The 20,684-nt window shown below is 47.7% G+C and overlaps 2 protein-coding genes across 2 annotated transcripts in view; one reads left to right on the forward strand and one right to left on the reverse strand.

The window, feature by feature from the left end:
* The window catches only part of ABCG5 (ATP binding cassette subfamily G member 5), a 34,189-nt gene extending 21,133 nt beyond the window's left edge, over window positions 1-13,056 (reverse strand). The window contains exons 1-4 of the mRNA XM_007459951.1: window positions 12,775-13,056; window positions 11,969-12,090; window positions 4,018-4,154; window positions 3,836-3,934 (exon numbers count right to left, since the gene is read on the reverse strand). Of these exons, the coding sequence (XP_007460013.1) occupies window positions 3,836-3,934; window positions 4,018-4,154; window positions 11,969-12,090; window positions 12,775-12,920 (504 nt within the window). The 5' untranslated portion in view covers window positions 12,921-13,056. The remainder of the gene's footprint in view (window positions 1-3,835; window positions 3,935-4,017; window positions 4,155-11,968; window positions 12,091-12,774) is intronic.
* A 237-nt stretch (window positions 13,057-13,293) lies between these two features.
* The window catches only part of ABCG8 (ATP binding cassette subfamily G member 8), a 17,839-nt gene continuing 10,448 nt past the window's right edge, over window positions 13,294-20,684 (forward strand). Inside the window, exons 1-3 of the mRNA XM_007459952.1 lie at window positions 13,294-13,362; window positions 18,176-18,277; window positions 19,839-19,989. Of these exons, the coding sequence (XP_007460014.1) occupies window positions 13,300-13,362; window positions 18,176-18,277; window positions 19,839-19,989 (316 nt within the window). The 5' untranslated portion in view covers window positions 13,294-13,299. The remainder of the gene's footprint in view (window positions 13,363-18,175; window positions 18,278-19,838; window positions 19,990-20,684) is intronic.

Below are 20,684 nucleotides of genomic sequence, written 5' to 3' on the forward strand. Positions count from 1 at the left end.
TTTGTTGGACTCCTGTTTTCAGATGCTACAGTCAGTCCAGCCCATAGAGAAACCCCCCCCCCCAAGGCATAGTTACAATATAGCTTATTTTTTTAGTCTTTGAAACTTTATTATAATAAATGTTTTACATGTAAAAAAAATCAATTTGGTTTGAACTAAACCTGGCTTCCCCTATGTAACCCAAATAAGTCCTGGAGTCCCATGTGGCCCAATCTCACTGTGGTTTTGCATCAAATATAATCCAGCTATCAAAAGTAATTAAAAATAAAGCCAATCTTTATTGGAATCTCTTTAAGGACTTTAAAAGGAACCCAGTTTATAACTTACAGCCATACTTTAAAAAATTTCCTTTCCCCTAATTCTCCTCACTCTGCTTATCTTATACCCTTCGGCTCCCTGAAATCCTCTGCTTACTACTCAACTCCCCAAAACAATCATCACTAAAAGAAAATTCTTTACTGACTCTCTAATCAAGAAGGTTGGCCTTTTCCCTCCCTCTCCCTCTTTCCTTCCTTAGCTTATCTCCTCACCAGAGGCCCTTTCAAAAATCTCTATTTCTGGCCCTCCCCTGACTGAGTACCCCTATCTGCATTAGGCCCTGGGGAAAGCAGAGAGAAAGAGACCGGGAATACTTATATATATGATAATGAGTTTTGTTCCCATACATCTCTAATGAGATTGTGTTTCTTTTATAATGAAAAAAAGAGGACTTCCCTGGTGGTGCAGTGGTTAAGAATCCGCCTGCCAATGCAGGGGCCACGAGTTTGAGCCCTGGTCCGGGAAGATCCCACATGCCGCGGAGCAACTAAGCCCGTGCACTACAACTGCTGAGCCTATGCTCTAGAGCCCGTGAGCCACAACTACTGAGCCTGCGAGCCACAACTACTGAAGCCCGTGCACCTAGAGCCCGTGCTCCACAAGAGAAGCCACCGCAATGAGAAGCCCGCGCACCGCAACAAAGAGTAGCCCCCGCTCACCACAACTAGAGAAAGCCCACGTGCAGCAACGAAGACCCAATGCAGCCAAAAATAAATAAATAATTTTTTTAAAAAAATACCCTATTAAAAAATAACAACAACAGCAAACTAAACTGGAGTAAAGGAGGGGATGATTTATGGAACAAAGTTCCAGAGGAGACAGGGGGTGGGATCAATAGATGAAGCTTTGACCAAAAGAAAGGGATACCCCTGAAATAGATACAAAGGAATGAGGAGGAGGTTAGAAATGCATAAGTAAACCAGTATGATTGTCTCTTCTTGCCATCAGAGTGGAAGGATTCTGGAATTGAGCTTCACTAGACATGGCAAGGTTTATGTGTTCACCAGCCAGGGTAGATTCCTGAGTGTCCCTTTCATCTGCTCTGCAACAGCAAGAAAGGAGTAAAGCTTGCCCCTCCTGGCTCAGAAGCAATGGACAGGGGAGGCATTTACTTCATCTGTTTCAGATGTCTCTGGCTAGAAGCCTCGCCCATGTTTTGTAAACACTGCTGGGAATAGAATTCACAGAGTCTTGGAAGGGACCACTGGGATCATCAATCCTCTCCATGCTATGTGATTTCACATAAACTGATTCATTCCTCACATCAGCTCCAGGAGAGATGCATTATTACTCTATCTATTATAGAAAAGAAAACAGATCCTCAGACAGGTTCATAGATAGCCCAAGGTCACACCATTAGCAAATGGCAGAGCTGGGACTGACAGTAAACTGTGTGGGTTCTCAAGTGGTCCAAGAAGCACAAGGGCGGACAAAGCCTGCCATATCAATCATGGCTTTATGTTCAGGTTCGCAGAGGACAAAAGCAGATCTGCTGCACTCTCTGCTCTGTTATCACAGGCACTTCCTTCTCCCTAAACTACTTTGTCAGGATTTTACATCCTGTGGACCACATTTGCTCAGAAAGTACTCTCAAGCAGGGAGAACTTTATGATAGGAAACTTTGCAGGACACTTAGGGGCTGCCAGTGCCAGGGAGAGGAACCGTTCACAGGGGGCAAATTTGCCATCAACCAACTTCAGGTACCTTGAATTTTCTAAATATGCAAATATGTGCATTTTCAGGGGAAAAGGTTCGGTGGCTTTCTCAGATTCTCTCCCTGGGGTATGTGATGTAAATGGATCACTATCTCAAAAGAATCTGCTTAGGACTTCATTTCTCCAATTCAAATACCAATGAGATCCTCTCCTACCCATTTTAGACACAAAAATACTAAAGCAGGCAGACAGGAAGCCTACATAGGGGCTCACCTGTCACTCACTGTCAGGGCAGCTAAGTCATGTGAAGATGCCTGTGCCTCCCAGTGGGCCAAATTCCGACCTCTGTCTTCTCAGACCACACTGAGGCCCAGGGAGGCATGATGGAGCCAGAGGACCTGGGTCCATGTCCCAGCTCTGCCAGTCCGAGGTGCTGGTTCTTAATATCCTTGGGGGTCAGTTTCTTGATCTGAAAGTTGGAGATAACGCCTCCCTCATAGAGCTGATGCCAGAATGAAATGAGATGTGTGTGAACAAGGCCTGATGGATGCCAGCTACATACGAGAGCCCAGAGAATAAGCTGGTAGAATAGCAAGAGCCTCGCAATGCCTTCTGAGCACTCTAAGGTAACCTCCAGGTAGGAACAGGGCTAGTCCTCACTCTGTGGGGCTAATGGTCTTTCTTGAAGGTTCCTCTGGAGTGAAAGCTATGCTCCCAACACGTCCAGGACTCTGAAACAGAAGAATGTCCTTTCCTGACTTGGCATGACAATGACAACAAACAAGCCTGCTGGTACTCTGGACACAGTTCTGACCTAGCTGCACTGGCCAAGCCCTGTCTGAGAGTCCGGCACCAGGGACAAGAGGAGTAACTCCCTGGTGACAGGCTCAGAGGTGCCTGATAAAATGGAGTAACCTACTGCCCCTTCAGCTGAGACGGAGGATTCCCTTGGAGCCTCAATGGCATTAAAGGAACACTAGCTTTGGAGCCTGAAGTGCAGATGTAATTTGTGTGCCCAGGAGGAACCTTCACTGAGGCCTCAGGGTGGTGAAGCCTCTGAGGCAGATGTCACCCGTGATCTCTGGCACCTCTGAGAGCCAGTTTCCCAGAGAACTGTGCCTGCTTTGCAGGTGGCACATTGACCTGTCCTTGGTTGTATGCTTCCAGCCCAGACAGAAACGAACGAGGCAATGTTTCCAGGTAAGGTTCCTGTGAGTTTACTCGCAGCCTCTTCCAAATCAGGTCCACTTAAAGAAACAGATTGTAACTTAGAGTTGACAGTTCAATAGTTCCTCCTTCCCCAACTGAATCCGGTTTGGATGAGGCACATTCAAGACGCCTCAAAGAAAGTTGAGAAAAATCTCAACAGGGCTGCAGGGCACTGCACAGTGAGGAAAATAGCCATATCTGTTCAAACACAGAGCTCTCAGGACAGCGCCACCCAAAAGAAATATCACGCAAGCCACATTTAGAATCTAAATATTTCAGTGGCCACATTTTAGAGAGTGGAAAGAAACAGATGAAATGAATTTTAGTGGTATAATTTCTTTAACCCAATACAACCAAAATATTTCCCTTTTGACCAATAATCAATATCTTAAAAATTGTTAATGAGATATTTTACATTCTGTGGTTCCAGACTAAGGTCCTGAAATCTGGTGTGTATTTTACACTCACGGCACATCTCAAGTAGGTCTAGTCAGTTTCAAGTGCCCCAAAGCCACCTGTGACTAGCGGCTGCCAGTGCAGCCCTTGACTCTTAAAGGGTGAAGAGCGAAGGGGAGGAAGGGGCAAGCGGAGGGACGAGGGGGTGCAAAGGCACAGCGGGGTGATCCCTTGGGTGGCCCCGCGGCGGTACCCACCTTCTTCTGGAAGAAGCCCTGGGAGCCGCCGCGGATGGCCAGCAGCGCCGTGTAGCACAGCGTCTCGCGGACCGTGAGGCTGCTCAGCAGAGTGTCGCTCTGCAGGGGAGGGATGTGTCAGCAGCCCCGCCGCTGGCTGCGGGGCCAGCGGGCAGCCGGGCAGGGGCCGGGGACGCGCGCACCTGCAGGACGTAGGAGAAGCAGTCCTGGAACTGCTCCCTGCGCAGCGCCCGGCCGTTCACGAACACGTCCCCGAGCAGGGTCCCCGTGCGCCGCAGCCTCCCGGACATGGCGTCCAGCAGGGTGGTTTTCCCCGAGCCTGGGAGGCAACAAGAGAAGGTCCTGGAGGAGGCCCTGCACGAGGCCTCGCGGGAACTTCCCGAGACCCTCGGTGAATCCACGGTCCAGCCCTGACTTGTTCTCTCTTTGGCCTCATGGGACAAGCTCATGGCTGGAATGAGTCCTTCCAGCTTGTCTCCTCAATGAGAGGGGGACAAGCTGTTTCTCTCCTCCACGTCAGGACTGGAGGAGCTTTGTCTGCCTGTCTGTCTGTTTTTAAAGCTGCTTGAGGCTGAAAAAGAAAATACAGGATCAGAATAAAAGGAAAACCAGGGTTCTTGGAAACGTCTGGATCCTAGGACATCTGAATTTGTTTCTGTGACCCCCTGGGATCCTCTGGTGGCTCCTGAATATAGGTGACACTGCCCAGAGCCTCGCTGACTTAATCAAGTGTGGTCTGAGGACAAACAGCATCAGCTCCACCTGAGAGCTTTTGCTAGAAATGCAGAATCTCAGGCCCCAACTCCTAACCCGGATTCTGCTTTTTACAAGATCCCTGGGTAGTTTTCATGCATATTAGAGTTTGAGAAGCACTAGCTTAGCGAGTCCTTTGGTTAAAACCAAGTTGGCCTCAGCCTACACTGAGAGCCTTGGGCACAACCCAGCTGGCTGTCGCTAAGAACTTGCCCACAGAGGAGATGGGATGAACTAACTGCCCTGTGCTGAGGTGACTGGAGGGTGAGGTTTCTCCTGGTTTGCTTTTTCTAGGGTTAGAGTGATCCTTTAGGGTAGGACACCAGCTGGCCCTTCCCATACACAAGCTTACATGGGCCCAGAGAGTTAATGGAGACAGGAACAGGAGTCACCAGGCCTTTCCTGACCAAGGCTTTTAAGCAGTTAGAATGAGTAACAGGAAATAGGCAGGAGGTTCTGGGCTGTCTGAGAAGATGGCAATAGAATTCTACTGAGGATGTGATGACTTGTGCAAAACCAAAGAAAAGATCTTTTGTTCAAATATTTAAAGAAACCGCTGGTTGCTCTGAGGGGTGCAAAGATGTATAAGCCAAGCTCCTGGAGCAGTGGTTTTCTTATCAAACCCATGACTAAGCTCAGAGTCAGCCCCACTATGTTCAGGTAGAGGTCAGCATGGGAAAGGGAGCAGAGTTTTTGTAAAGAAACAAAATGTGACTTCACTGGGCTTGTCTTTCAAAATGTGCTCTGAAGTGTCTCAGTCATATTAAGCCTTGTCTGTGGTTCTAACTTCTAATGTAGCCTCCCTAGCCTTACATTTCTGGGATCCAATCTCAACTCTGACAGACCTTCCAAAGAGCCTGTAACCTGGATTCCAGTTCCACCACTATCTCAAAACTAGCCTCCTTCTTTGTTGCCAAATCCAGTAGATGCTTCTCTGTATGTTGTTTGACTTCTCAGCAGCAGTTGATACTGTTGCTTGCCCTTCTCTGTAAATCTCTCTCCCTTGGCCTTGATGCCACCTCATCCTCTTGGTTTAATCCTGCTGGTCTGGCTGCTCCTTCTCAGCCTCGTGTGGGTGACCCTCAGGGTTCCTCTCATGTCACACATCCTCACTGAGCAACAGTGAGCACCAACTTGCTAGAGAGCATGTGAGGGAGCCACTTTGCAAACCCATGACTAAGCTCAGAGTCAGCCCCACTATGTTCAGGTAGAGGTCAGCATGGGAAAGGGAGCAGAGTTTTTGTAAAGAAACAAAATGTGACTTCACTGGGCTTGTCTTTCAAAATGTGCTCTGAAGTGTCTCAGTCATATTAAGCCTTGTCTGTGGTTCTAACTTCTAATGTAGCCTCCCTAGCCTTACATTTCTGGGATCCAATCTCAACTCTGACAGACCTTCCAAAGAGCCTGTAACCTGGATTCCAGTTCCACCACTATCTCAAAACTAGCCTCCTTCTTTGTTGCCAAATCCAGTAGATGCTTCTCTGTATGTTGTTTGACTTCTCAGCAGCAGTTGATACTGTTGCTTGCCCTTCTCTGTAAATCTCTCTCCCTTGGCCTTGATGCCACCTCATCCTCTTGGTTTAATCCTGCTGGTCTGGCTGCTCCTTCTCAGCCTCGTGTGGGTGACCCTCAGGGTTCCTCTCATGTCACACATCCTCACTGAGCAACAGTGAGCACCAACTTGCTAGAGAGCATGTGAGGGAGCCACTTTGAAAGTAGCTTCTCCAGCCCCATTCAAGCCTTCAGATGACTGCAGCCCCAGCTGACATCTGACTACCACCTCATGAGGGACCCCAGACAGAAGCATCCAACCAAGGCACTTCCAAATTTCTGACTTGTAGAAACACTGAGAGATAATTAATGATTTTTATTAAGTCACTTAGTTTGGGGATCCTTTTTTAAACATAGAAAAAGGCAACTAATATTATCCTTTTTTGAACATGTGTCAAATACCTATTAACTCATTAATGAGGGTACCAGCAGGATGACCAAAAAGGATTCATATCCTCATTCAAAAAAGGATATAAGGGACTTCCCTAGTGGCGCAGTGGTTAAGAATCCACCTGCCAATGCAGGGGACATGGGTTCAATCCCTGATCCGGGAAGACCCCACATGCCGCGGAGCAACTAAGATCGTGCACCACAACTACTGAGCCCACACACTGCAACTACTGAAGCCTGCGCGCTCTAGGGCCCGCATGCCACAACTACTGAGCCTGCATGCCTAGAGCCTGTGCTCTACAACAAGAGAAGCCACTGCAATGAGTAGCCCGCTCACCACAGCAAAGAGTAGCCCCCCCTTGCCGCAAGTAGAGAAAGCCCACGTGCGGCAACGAAGACCCAATGCAGCCAGAAAAAAATAATAATAATAAAGATATAAGAAACTAGTATGTACAAGCAGTGGAGACAAGAAGATTGGAATAAGTGGCAAAGTTAGATGCAAAAATGGTTAATGCCCTAGGATGTGACACCAAAGGGACAGGTAACAAAAGAAAAAGTAGAGAAACTGGACTTCATGAAAATTTTAAACTTATGTTTTTCAACTGAAGACACTATCCACAGTGCAAAAAGGCAGCCCACAGAATGAGAGGAAAATATTTGCAAACCTTATATCTGTAAAGGATTAATATTCAGAATATAGAGAGAGAACTTCTAAAACTCAACAATGACAACAACAACAACAGAAAACAAACAACCCAGTTCAAGATTGGTTAAAGGACTTGAATAGACATTTCTCCAAAGAAGATACACAGATGGCCAATGAGCACATGAAAAAATGTTCAACATTACTAATCATTAGGGAAATATAAATGAAAACTACAATGAGATACTACCTCATACCCAACAGCTACAATAAAAAAAAATAGAAAATAACAAGTGTTGGTTAGGATGCGGAAAAACTGGAACCTTTGTGCACTATTGCTGGGAATATAAAATAGTATAGCCACTGTGGAAAAGAGTATAGAGGTTCTAAAAAAATTAAAAATAGAATTACCATATGATCCAGCAATTCTACTTCTGGGTATATACTCCAAAGAACTGAAAACAAGGTCTTGAAGATATTTGTACACCCTTGTTCACAGCAGCATTATTCACAATAACTAAAATGTGGAAGCAATCAAAGTGTCCACTAATGGATGAATGGATAAGCAAACTATGCCTCTACATATGATGGAATATTACTCAGCCTTAAAAATGAAGGAAATTTTGCAATATGCTGCAACATGGGTGAACAATGAAGACATTATAAGTGAAATAAGCCAGTTAAAAAAGATAAATACTGTATGATTCCATGTATATGAGGTACTTTGAGTAGTCAAAATCATAAAAGCACAAAGTGTAATGGTGGTTGCCAGGGGCTGAGAAAATGACAGAAGGGGAGTTTTTATTTAATAAGAATACTTTCGGGACTTCCTTGGCGGTGCAGTGGTTAAGAATCTGCCTACCAGTGCAGGGGACACGGGTTGGATCCCTGGCCCGGGAAGATCCCACATGCCGCAGAGCAACTAAGCCCGTGCACCACAACTACTGAACCTGCGCTCTAGAGCCTGCAAGCCACAACTACTGAGCCCATACACCACAACTACTGAAGCCCGTGCACTCTAGGGCCCGCATGCTGCAACTACTGAAGCCCACATGCCTACAGCCCATGCTCCACAACAAGAGAAGCCACTGCAATGAGAAGCCCGCATGCCGCAACAAAGAGTAGCCCCCACTCACCACAACTAGAGAAAGCCCACGCACAGCAACAAAGATCCAATGCACCCAAAAAAAAGAAGAATACTTTTAGTTTTACAAGAGGAAAGGTTGTGGGGATGGATGGTGGTGATGGTTGCACAACTGTGTGAATGTATTTAATACCACTGAACTGTACACTTTAAAATGGTTAAGAAGGTACACAAAAATATACTCAAAATGGCTTAAAGCCTTAAATACAAGAAAAGACACCATAAAACTCCTAGAAGAGAACACAGGTAAAACGTTCTCTGACATAAATCGCAGCAATGTTTTCTTAGGTCAGTCTCCCAAGGCAAAAGAAGTAAAAGCAAAAGTAAACAAATGGAACCTAATCAAACTTATAAGCTTTTGCACAGCAAAGGAAACCATCATCAAAACAAAAAGACAACCTACAGACTGGGAGAGAATATCTGCAAACGATGCAACCAACAAGGGCTTAATTTCCAATATATACAAACAGCTCATACAGCTCAATATCAAAAAAACAAACAACAATCAAAAAATGGGCAGAAGACCTAAATAGACATTTCTCCAAAGAAGACATACAGATGGCCAACAGGCACATGAAAAGATGCTCAACACGGCTAATTTTTAGAGAAATGCAAATCAGAACTACAATGAGGTATTGCCTCACGCCAGTCAGAATGGCCATCATTAAAAAGTCTACAAATAACAAATGCTGCAGAGGGTGTGGAGAAAGGAAACCCTCCGACACTGTTGATGGGAATGTAAATTGGTGCAACCACTATGGAAAACAGTATGGAGGTTCCTTAAAAAACTAAAAATAGACAACCTAAGTGTCCATCAACAGATGAATGGATAAAGATGTGAGATATATATAGATATATATATAGATATATATAAAATATAAATATAAAAATACACACACACGACACTCAGCCATAAAAAAGAGTGAAATAATGCCATTTGCAGCATCATGGACAGACCTCGAGACAATCATACTAAGTGAAGTAGGACAGAGAAAGACAAAAATCATATGATATCACATATATGGAATCTAAAAGATGACACAAATGAACTTATTTACAAAACAGAAACAGACTCACAGACATAGAAACAAACTTATAGTTTCCAAAGGGGAAAGGGGAAAGGGGAAAGGGGAAAGGGGAAAGGGGGAAGCGGGAGGGATAAATTAGGAGAAAGGGGAAAGGAAAGGGGAAAGGGGGAGGGATAAATTAGGAGCTTGGGATTAACAGATACACACCACTATATATAAAATAAACAACAAGGGGACTTCCCTGGCGGTCCAGTGGTTAAGATTCTACGCTTCCACTGCAGGGGGTACAGGGTAAAACCCTGATAGACTAAGACCCCGCATGCCTCATGGCGTGGCCAAAAAAAATAATAAAGTAGATAAAATAACAAGGACCTACTGTATAGCACAGGGAACTATATTCAATATCTTATAATAACCTATTAATGAAAAAGAATCTGAAAGAGAACATATATATAACTGAATCACTTTGCTGTACACTTGAAACTAACACGTTATACATAAACTATACTTCAATAAAAAATAAAAATAAATTAAATGGTTAAGATGGCAAATTTTACATTATGTATCTTTTACCACAATTTAAAAAAAAAGGAAAAACGGGTTAACGCCCTACAGGGCCATAAAACTGTGACCTTTGGGTTTATCCTCTCTAAAAGGACAGAAATCACCTGTAACTAAATAGTCTTCTGCAAGGGAGCATGCAGCCTAGAGTCTAGGTCCTAAATGATCAAAAATAATGAGTCAAATAAAATTACCTTCTCCTGGAGTGTTGGTTGACCATAGGCAGGCTTGCATTATGCAGACCATTCTCTAGTGAGACTTTGAACACCTAAGTCATCTTTTGCCTCACTAGTAAAGATTTGATAAACAATACAGCTTTAGATGAGACACCAATGAAATCATGTTATTTTCTGAAAAACTAAGAGTAATTCATAGAATTAATTCATTTGCTTAATCATTTATTCAGCAAATACTTATTAAGCACCAACAATGTGGCCAGCCCTCTCCTAATTGTTGAGGATACAGCAGGAAAAAAATAAAAAAGACCAAGCTCCCACCCTCAGGGAACTTTCAGTCTACCTTGAATTCATGTTCAGTATAAAAGGATGGACAGTCATAAAACCATGATAAGGTATCATCAGACACCAGCCCATGAGCCCCTAGAACAGGGGGCTCCACCCACTGTTCTGCTGAGATGTGCATGAAGATGCACATTGGCCTGCGGGACACATTTCCAAGAAGTGGGTTCAATTCCTTGTTGTGCTGCATGCCACCCTTTTTTATCCTACACAAGGAAGGAAACAAGTGACACATTATTATAGGAATAACTCAGCTTTTTTTAAAGAAGTATAATTATCAAAAGGAAAATTAGGATGACCCTGGATGTTATGGTACATGCATACAATTAGAAATGGTTAAAAATTATAAAAAGAAAATAAAAGGAGGGACTTCCCTGGCAGTCCAGTGGTTAGGACTGCCAAGGGCCCAGGTTCAATCCCTGATCAGGGAACTAAGATCCCGCAAGACGCGTGGCGTAGCCAAAATAGGAAAAAAAAAAAAAAAAAAAAAGGAAATCTCAGGGAAGTGTAACCATTCTCGCCAGTGAATTCCATTTCTTCTTAACAACACTACTGTTACCATCCAGCTGTCCCCCCACTGCAGCAGGGGAATGGCTGTGGATTTAACTCCCCAGGTCGAGAGAGGCTAACCATGCTTAACTTTTATCACAGACTTATATTGCACACCTCTATTAAAGAGAGCAATGCAAGTGAAGACTGGCAGGAAGTGTCAAAAATTTGCAAGCAAGAACTCCATCAAGAGGCTCCTGGGAAGACAATTTGTCCGAATCTTTCAACCTTAAAATGTGCAGGATAACCTAGTGTAGTGGACCCTGTGATGTGCCACACAGATTCCCTCTTCAGGGCCAATGCACCCATCCCCCCATAGCTGTGCATCCTCAGCTGTGACCTTCACAGGGCATTGCCCCAGCCTCAAGGGGCTGCCTCCCCAGAGGCTCCACCCTCCCCAGCAATGACTTGCTGATGCAGGGAAATAGGAGGGGAAGAATGAGGTGGGGAACGGGCACATAGATAGCCTCAGTGGAATCTGTGATATTTAACTCCTTTAAAAAAACAAAAAAGGATCTGAAGTAAATACGGTATAATGTTAAGGTTTGATAAAGCAGAGGTTAAGACACATTCTTTATTTACTCTCTATCTTGCCTGTGTGTTTGACACACATCATAATTTTTTAAAGACCAATGAATATGGGGGATAAATGGGCATCTTTGTGCTTATTTAATTCCTTTTCCCATCTCCAGGCAGGAAAATTGTGTTTACTGAGCACCCCTATATGCCAGGCACCGTGCTAGGTGCTTTCCAAACTGAAATATGAATTAACTTACACGGTCGGCAGGACTTCGTTTTTTTCAAGGATCTTCCTAAAGATTACACATTAGCACCAGGTTCTATTCACAGTCACACAGGTCATCAGATTTCATTCTAATATCAGACCTGTGGCCTCCTTGGTACAACGTAAACCTGTTTCCTCAATGTGGTGTTCAAATCAAGCCACAGACTCTTTCGAGTCCTCGTGGAGGATTTAGGGGACCCCCCCCAGCTTACCTGAGCTCCCCAAGATGCACATGATCTGCCCACTCTCGACGTACAAGGAGACATCCTTGAGGATCTGCCTGGTCCACTTCTGTCGGCGAGACGTGATGTCCCACCAGGGCCCCACACAGTGGCTTTAAAGGAAACCCCGCGAGGGAAAGGCAGCATGGGGTTCTGGAAGGGTCCAGCCCCTTGTCCCCCAGCACCGATCCCAGCTCTGCCCAGCCTGAGTTGTCTCTGGACAGGTTCCTAAGTGTGTTTTAGCCTCAGTGTCCTCCTCTGTAGACCCTGGCAGGTAGTGACAGAAGATCATCTCTATAAAGCACCTGTCCAGCAGCTGCTCTGAATACCAGCTCTCTCTGGCTGGCTGGCAGATGGCAAACAGGACACTGTTTATTCCTTCAGTTGACCCTGCGTTCCTTCACCCGGTTTCATTACACCTCATGCTCCCAGCACCCCCATTCCCCAAGCGCTCGCCATCCAAATAGGGAAGGCCATCGACAAGGGAGACACGGGGGAAAGGGGCATAAAGCAGGGGAAGGGGGCAGAGCACAGCTGCTGCATCTGTTGTTTGGCATAGCTTCCAGTCCTGCTGTGGACAGAGGGGCCGTTCACCATGGCCCCTCACTTCCCTCTGGCAGCCCTTCCCCTCTCTTCTCTCTACCTCCACCCACTAGAGAAGGAGCCCAAGCCTCCATGCATGCCCCCCCTTAGTGAGGAAAGCCAGCAGAGGGCAGGGAGGCCCACTCACCTCAGGCCATGCCTGTCCCTGACCACAGCTCAAAGCTCCCAGCAGATGAAAGAGGCACTGGCCTTACCTGACACTGTAGGAGGCATGGAGAATGCCCAGGCTGTGTCGAGGCTTAGAAGCAGCTGCAGGAACCTCCTCTAGGGAGCATTGAGAGCTTCTGTTTACCTGGAGTTCCGAGGACCCCGCAGGGGTCAAAAAGTGGAGTTCACTCATGGCCAACGGGCCGCAGAGACAGGGGAATTTTCTCACCTGACCCTCCCTGGGGCGGCCTCAGCCGAGGAGCCAGAGGCAGACAGTCCCGCCTGCCCCTCACCTGGCCCTGGAGCCCCTCCTCAGGCCTTCCCAGTGGCGGGCCTGGGGTTTGGCCGTGGATGACATTATCTGATGTACCTTTAGCCAGAGTGTGTCTGCGTGTTATCTCGGCAGCGGGCAGAGCACACAGCCCGTGTTTGTGGTAGGGCTGGCCAGAGAGGAATGCTGGGAGCCAGACCAGAGGTTGCCTAGCTCTGGGAGACAGAGAACGTTGGCCCTGGCTGGCAGTGGTTAAGTCCAAAGGAAGCTGCAGAGACGGGTGCAGACGCCACTGGGCCCCATGGCTGAGGAGGCCCCACAGGAGACAGGGCTGGGGGGCAGGGCTGCTCCCCAGGATGACTTGGTGAGTGATGGGGAGTCACCACAGTCCTGGTGGGAGGGGGCGCATTGGACCTTTCTCTCCCTCAGGAACTTTCGGTCCTAACTCACCAGCAGGACCACAAGCAGAGTGAGGACGTGACAGCAGGACTCCACTTCCTGGGCATCAGAGGGCTGAGGGGAGCGGACTCAGGGGCCAGGGGTTGGTGGGGGGCCTCTGAGGTCATTTCTTGTCCTAAGACGTGCTCCTACAGGGAAATGATGTTCTTGTTTGCGACCTGAGCTGATCTGGCTTCTTTCCAAATGAGGCTCCATCACGGAAATGCGCTCACACCTCCCGGGGATATTGCAGTGTCTCCTCTGTCCGTGTGGCTGTCAAGCTCAGAGCCTCAGTGGCAGCAAACTGATGAGACAGGATGGCAGAGGACTCTGTGGGAACATCAGAATTTATGCTCCAAATACAGCAGGCGGTCATAAGATCCCGGAGAGAGCTGGAAGGAATACACGACACGAGGGGACCAAGAGGTACAGGGTCTCTGCCATCATTTTACATGAGAAATGTTTGCCTGAAAAATGGCCTTTGACTGAAATCAGGATGTGGGTGGGGTTTGAAGCAAGAAGTGAAATCAGAAGACAGAAAGGAAGCAGATGCCCACCCTCCACCCCCGCCTCATGCCACTGTCCCATCTGTCTTCTCTGGCTGTGAGTGGCCTGAGGGGTGGGGACAAAAGGACATGAAGGGCTGAGGGCTCCACACCACAGGAAGGGCCAGAGGCCACCTGGACTGGCCTTGAGTAGCTAGGACCTGACTTCAGCCAGGGCTCGGAACCCACCACTCCCAGTCAGCTCTGCAGCCAGAGCAGGTGACCAGCTGTGCTCTGGGAATACCCCACGGGGCCGACCCCTGCCGGGAAAGGATTCCTAGGAGCCATGACTGCAGTGCTTGCTCACAGCCTGAACAGGAGACAAAGTCCCCCGTGGCTTTGCGGACACTTTCTAGAAGGTCTGACAATTCAGCCACCACCGCTTGGGATGCAAAGAACTGCCTGAATCTGACATCCAGGAATGTGTGCAGGCCCTGCCATTTCCAGTTGCCTTTTCTCCACTCCCGTTATTCAAGGTGCCAAGCGACAGTTTGCCCCTAACATTTATGGAGCCTGGAACAAGAGGCTAAGAGCTATGTACCCTATGTCTAGATATTTAAAAGTTATCAGTCAAGTTAAAAGCTATTAAATAAAATTGTTTTTTTTGTTTTTTTTTTTTTGCGGTACGCGGGCCTCCCACTGCTGTGGCCTCTCCCACTGCGGAGCACAGGCTTCGGACACGCAGGCTCAGCGGCCATGGCTCACGGGCCCAGCCGCTCCGCGGCATGTGGGATCTTCCCAGACCGGGGCACGAACCCGTGTCCCCTGCATCGGCAGGCGGACTCTCAGCCACTGCGCCACCAGGGAAGCCCAATAAAATAGTTTTTATCCCCTTAGCTTGACATACCTTCTTCACAATGTGGAAGGCCAGGTGTAAATTGAAAAATTCTAGGATTTGTGGCTTCCAGCCCAAGCCACAGCCTGTCTCCCTTATCTGCCCACACCCAACGCCACACATGACCACACACACCCCTACGTGGTCGCCCCATCCTGTCCACCCACATTCCATCCATACCCTCCACAAACAAATGCCCCTCTGGCCTGGGGTTCCCAGGAGGATAGGCCTAGGATGAAGTTCATGCAGCCCTAGGAGTGGGCTTGTGGCCACCTGCACAGGGAATTCTGGGGTCGTGGGTACACAGAGTGGCAGGTGCCCTCAGCCCACAGGCTCCTTAGTCTGTGGGCAAAAGCCTGGCCAGAGGAGGACAAGAGGGACCCAGGCCTCAGTGTGGAGTCCTCAGCATGACACTACTTTCCCAGGGCACGGGCTCCTCATCTTGGGTTCTGCGCTCCCCAAGCTTCCTTCTCCTCTATGCTTCTGACTCAGGAATCTGATCAGAAGTTAATACAAGGAGAAATTACAATGTAGCCCAGCAGCAGCCGAGCTGGTTACCTACAAATAAACCTGCTTTTGCCTTTTTGGGTGTCACCTGTCAGAAATTCAAGTGATGTTCTGACAGTCATACTGATTAAGATGTCAGCCGAACAGATATTTAAGCATTTGAAAAATACAGAGAGTTTGTCAAAACCTCAGGAAGGCTCTAACAAATCCTTCCTGGGAGCCAAGGAAAATATTTCAAAATGGAACAGAGGTGGTCCCCAGCCTAGCCACGAATTCTCTTCTTCTGAAAGTTGAGCGGTCTACGCAGCTCTGGATGGCACAGGCCCTTGATGGTGGCTGGGGCCCCTGGCTGGCCTGCGCCTGCCAACTTAGCCCAGGAGCAGGGAGAATGCACCTCTCTCCTTCCTTTCATCTGTCTTCCCATCTGACACCTCTTTCCCCAGGGCCCCAGCACCCTCCACCTTCTCCAAGCTCCCACCTGGAGAGTGGAAGCCTCTAGGCTTAAGGTCACCTCCACACACTGCTCCAGACTCCAAAGTGTCCAGCCCTCCTTTCTCAGCAGCACCTCCACCTCCAAATCTAACCTGGGGAGATTCTGGCCTAGCTGTTTGTTGCAGAAGCAAATTCTGAGCTAACTCATACCTTCTACAATTGACTAATGTTCCTCCTGCAGGTATTTACCTTTTAAGAGCAAACAAGCAGGATGCATGTTAGCCCAAATGAGTCTCTCAGCAATGGACAGACTTTCTGATGGTTTAACCGAATACAACAGGAAAACTAGGCAGTGGGAATGCCGGTTGTGCAGGTGGTGACTGAGGGGCAGGGCTGCAGGGCTGACCCGCCAGAATCCAGAGCTCCCCATGACCTCCCCACCAGCTTCATTCTCCATCTCTGAGGGCGTGACTCTCTCGCCTCCTGCAGCTGGGGGTCGAGGTGAGAGCGGAACTCTGGACTTCTCCTCACGGACACGCTCTCTCAACTTGAAAACATATTTTGAAATATTTCAGACAAAGCAGTTTAAAGAATGGTGAACTAGGGCTTCCCTGGTGGCGCAGTGGTTGAGAGTCCGCCTGTCGATGCAGGGGACACGGGTTCGTGCCCGGGTCCAGGAGGATCCCACGTGCCGCGGAGCGGCTGGGCGCGTGAGCCGTGGCCGCTGAGCCTGCGTGTCCGGAGCCTGTGCTCCGCAACGGGAGAGGCCGCAACAGGGAGAGGCCCACGTACCACCAAAACAAACAAACAAAAACAAGAATGGTGAACTCCCATACCCATCACAAATTACCAATAGCTTTGAAGCCCATCCACTCCCCCTACCCACCAGGGACCTTTCCCTCCTGTAACCCTTCCTATACCCCAAAGACAGTCCTTCTGCTGACTTAGCTGTTGATCTTTCCTATGTTTTTCTATATAGTATAGGATCTTTACTGTACTAGTTTCAACATTAAACAAGGTAAGTAGCTATGGTCTGCTGTTTCCACACTCTCCCGGAACTCTGGGGGTACTCACAGTGAGCCTGCAGCAGACTGTCCCCCAGATTTACTTCCCTCCACTTCCATTGGTCTCCATGTCCTTTTTAAGGACCTTTTACCTCCAACATTGCAGGGATGCTTTGACAAAGACTGCTGGATGTTATTTTCACAGAAGTCACAAGCCATGTTGTTTCCACATAAAGCACACATGGACGCTGTGGAGACAGTGAAAATATAGCCTGATTGGGTGCTCAAGGTCAGCCTGCCTCTACGTCTGCCTGTCTTGCTCCATCCTCATCACCTGTCTCATCCACTGAAATCTAAGCTTCTCAAAGACTGTCCTTTTCACAGTCACACCCCAAACTCCAAGACTAAAGCATGATGTGGGCCCCCATAAGTATTTGTTGGATGCTTGATTGATTGACTGAAGGAACACATCAGTGGGGGAATGGCAGCTCTGAGGGGAGATCGGAATCAACAGGAACTTGTTATCAACAGGCACTTATTAATGAATGCCTACTTTCCCCTGCACTACTGCAATGAAAGAAAAATTGAATATGTTAAAAAAAAATAACAGAAATCTTATGAGGCAGGTTCTTCCTTGCTTGGGCCTCAGTGATTTAAATGATTGAATTGATAAAATAGAAGGAATTCAGATCTGCAGATGGTTAATATCATTCGAAGTTATCAGCTGATACCATGAAACATTGATTTGTTTGATGTACATTCAAATAAAGCAGCACTCCAAAAACAGCAACAAGATGGTGATGAGGAGGAGGAGGATGACAACGATGGTGATGATAGGGACTGCCTCTAAAATCTCCCAACAGCATTTTGAAGAGCTTTGTTGTGAAAAATCCTTACCAAGATAAGATGCAACTCCTCTAATGGTAGTGTCTTCACAAGTACTGAGCACTAGCTTGTTGACAGCTGTCTTCCTCTCACATGCTGGGTATGGAAAGTCTGTTTGGCATCAGGAGATACTAAGCCAGATGCAGGGAAGAGAAAGTTAAAGGCCAGCCCCCAGCTCAGGTCTTCTCTGAGCACAGAGGCTCACAAAGATCTCTCCAGTCCAGGGTCTGGGTCTATTCCAAGAGAGATCTGCGTTCAGCTTCCAGCAGCCTGTGGTTGAGCTTCTCTGGGGCCAGAGGCTGTGCTGGAGGGAAGCCCCAAAGCTCTCTCTGCAGGGAAGAGGAGCCCTGCCCTCATGGATGCTCCTGTTTTCTCAGAACCCTTGGGTTCCTCCTGCAAATCCATCTCTTTTCCACTCGGGATCTCACCCACGCTAGCTCCTGCTCTCACCTCTCTGGGTCTCCTCTCTCTGTTTTCTCCTATGTCCTCCTCCTTCTGAAGGAGCCCCTCACCTGCCACGTCTCCCAGCAGGGCCTCCAGGACAGCGTGTTCTCCTCTGAAGGTGACAACAGCCTGTATTTCACCTACAGTGGCCAGTCCAATACCTTGGAGGTCCGAGATCTCAGCTACCAGGTAGAGGCGCACCTGAGTGCAGGTGGGAGGAGCGGGCAGGGAGGGCCAAACAATTCCCCAAGTGGAAGGGAAGGGTGAACCCAGCTGGGGGCCCTCTGCCCTAAGGATGGCGTCCAGGCCACAGTGAGACCTCACGTTTTGGCTGCAAGCACCATGGAGACATCTGTCAACTACACATATAGGAGCTGGAGGTTGACAGGCATGAAAAAGAGAATGAGACCTTTGTTAAAACATAAAGCCAACCATGTGAACCCGTGGGAAAAAAATCTCTAAAACTCATTTTTAACTTTATATTTTGAAATAATTTTAGACTTTTGAAAAAGTTGCAAAAATAGTGCAGAGTTCCCATATACACTTTGCCCACCCTCCCCTAATTTTAACATCCTGCTTACCCATAGCACAGTGACCAAAACTAAGAAATTAACCATGATATAATACGATTAACCAAACTACAGACTTTATTCAGATCTCATCAGTTTTATACACATATATACACACATAGGTGTGTGTGTATATATATATATATTTTTTTTCTTTTTGTAAAATGTACTTCCCTGGAGCTAATAAAATATCAGGGTGCAAGGACTGCTGCCCTTTCAGAGGCTGTCAGGAATCTCCTGGTCAGATTCTAAGACCCCTATTTCCCACACCTCCCCAGGGCCAGATACCAGGTGGCCCAGGCAGAACATGCTGAGACCTGGGATGGTAAACCTCAGAGGCCCAAGTCTGGCTTCCTGGGGAAATGAGTTAGAACAAGCTGACAAGCCACACCATAAACTTTCTCTGCTCTGCCACTTACCAGCTGTGTGAACTTGAGCAAGTTGCTTCACTGCTCTGAGTCTCATCTGTAAACAGGGATTATAACAGTACATACGTTATAGTAGGTTTGCAATGAGGACTGAATGATAATGGATATAATAAGCAGATGAATACAATGCCTTGCACACAGTAAATGCTCCGTAAGTTATTAGTAAATTATTATTAAATAAAAACATTGTTTTGCTCCACGTTGTGTTTTTCTTTTAATTTTTTTATGTTGTGTTTTTTTTTTTTTTTTTTTTTTGCTGCATTGGGTCTTTGTTGCTGCACGCGGGCTTTCTCTAGTTGCGGCGATCGGGGGCTACTCTTTGTTGTGGTGCACGGGCTTCTCACTGCGGTGGCTTTTCTTGTTGCAGCGCATGGGCTCTAGGTGTGCGGGCTTCAGTAGTTGTGGCTTGCGGGCTCTAGAGTGCAGGCTCAGTAGTTGTGGCTCACGGGCTTTGCTGCGCCGTGGCATGTGGGATCTTCCCAGACCAGGGATCGAACCCATGTCCCCTGCATTGGCAGGAGGATTCTTAACCACTGGGCCACCAAGGAAGTCCCTCCATGTTTGCATTTATTTCTGTTCTGCTATTACACATGCTTCCCAAGTCTTCTCTTCAGACTTGGAAATGGCAGCTTCAGGTTCTCCCCCTGAGTGGGGGACCCCACAGTCCTGTTGTGGATCAGCAGGAGGATGTCTCCTGGAGGAAGCTGAATAGAAGTGAAGCTCTCTGAGGAACCTTTTCACATCTCCCCACAGGTGGACATAGCCTCCCAGGTGCCTTGGTTTAAGCAGCTGTCTCACTTCAGGATGCCCTGGACATCTCACAAGGCCTCTTGTGAGCTAGGCATTCAGAATCTGAGCTTCAAAGTGAGGAGTGGACAGATGCTGGCCGTCATAGGGAGCTCAGGTACCAATAAGGGCAAACAGCGGGGCAATGGGTTCTCTCTCTCCTGGGATGCAGAGTGGTCCCTCGAACAAACAGATGCTCTTTACAGAACGCTTTGCGGACCAGTAGAATAATATAGCAGAGTGACAAGGGCACAAGGTCTGGGTCTGACAGCTGGGTTCAAATCACAGCTCCTCCATTTACTAGCTCTCAGGCAGTCACTGCCCTTACGAATCATGAGTGGGCCTCTTACAGCTACAGCCAGAGTTTTGGTCCTTCATTAATATCAAGGTAAGGCCTTTCCAAGAGCATCATGCAGCTCTGGAATTGAATGTTCTTTCCAGGGGACTCCTCCACCACAGGAAGCACTCATTGATTGCTGCCCCTGAGTCAGATTCCTGTTTTGGTCAAACAGTGGGTAGGCACAGCCCCTGCCGCAATTCACTTCTCAGATACCCCAAGTCTTAGCTCAACCTTCAACCATCTGCAAAGATCCAGATTTTTGGAGTGCTTCAAAAAGTCACTTCTGGGCTTCCCTGGTGGCGCAGTGGTTGAGAGTCCGCCTGCCGATGCAGGGGACACGGGTTCGTGCCCTGGTCTGGGAAGATCCCACATGCCGCGGAGCGGCTGGGCCCGTGAGCCATGGCCACTGAGCCTGCGCATCCAGAGCCTGTGCTCCGCAACGGGAGAGGCCACAACAGTGAGAGGCCTGCGTA

Source organism: Lipotes vexillifer, unplaced genomic scaffold (assembly GCF_000442215.2).
Source record: "Lipotes vexillifer unplaced genomic scaffold, Lipotes_vexillifer_v1.1 scaffold666, whole genome shotgun sequence".
NCBI lineage: Eukaryota > Metazoa > Chordata > Mammalia > Artiodactyla > Lipotidae > Lipotes > Lipotes vexillifer.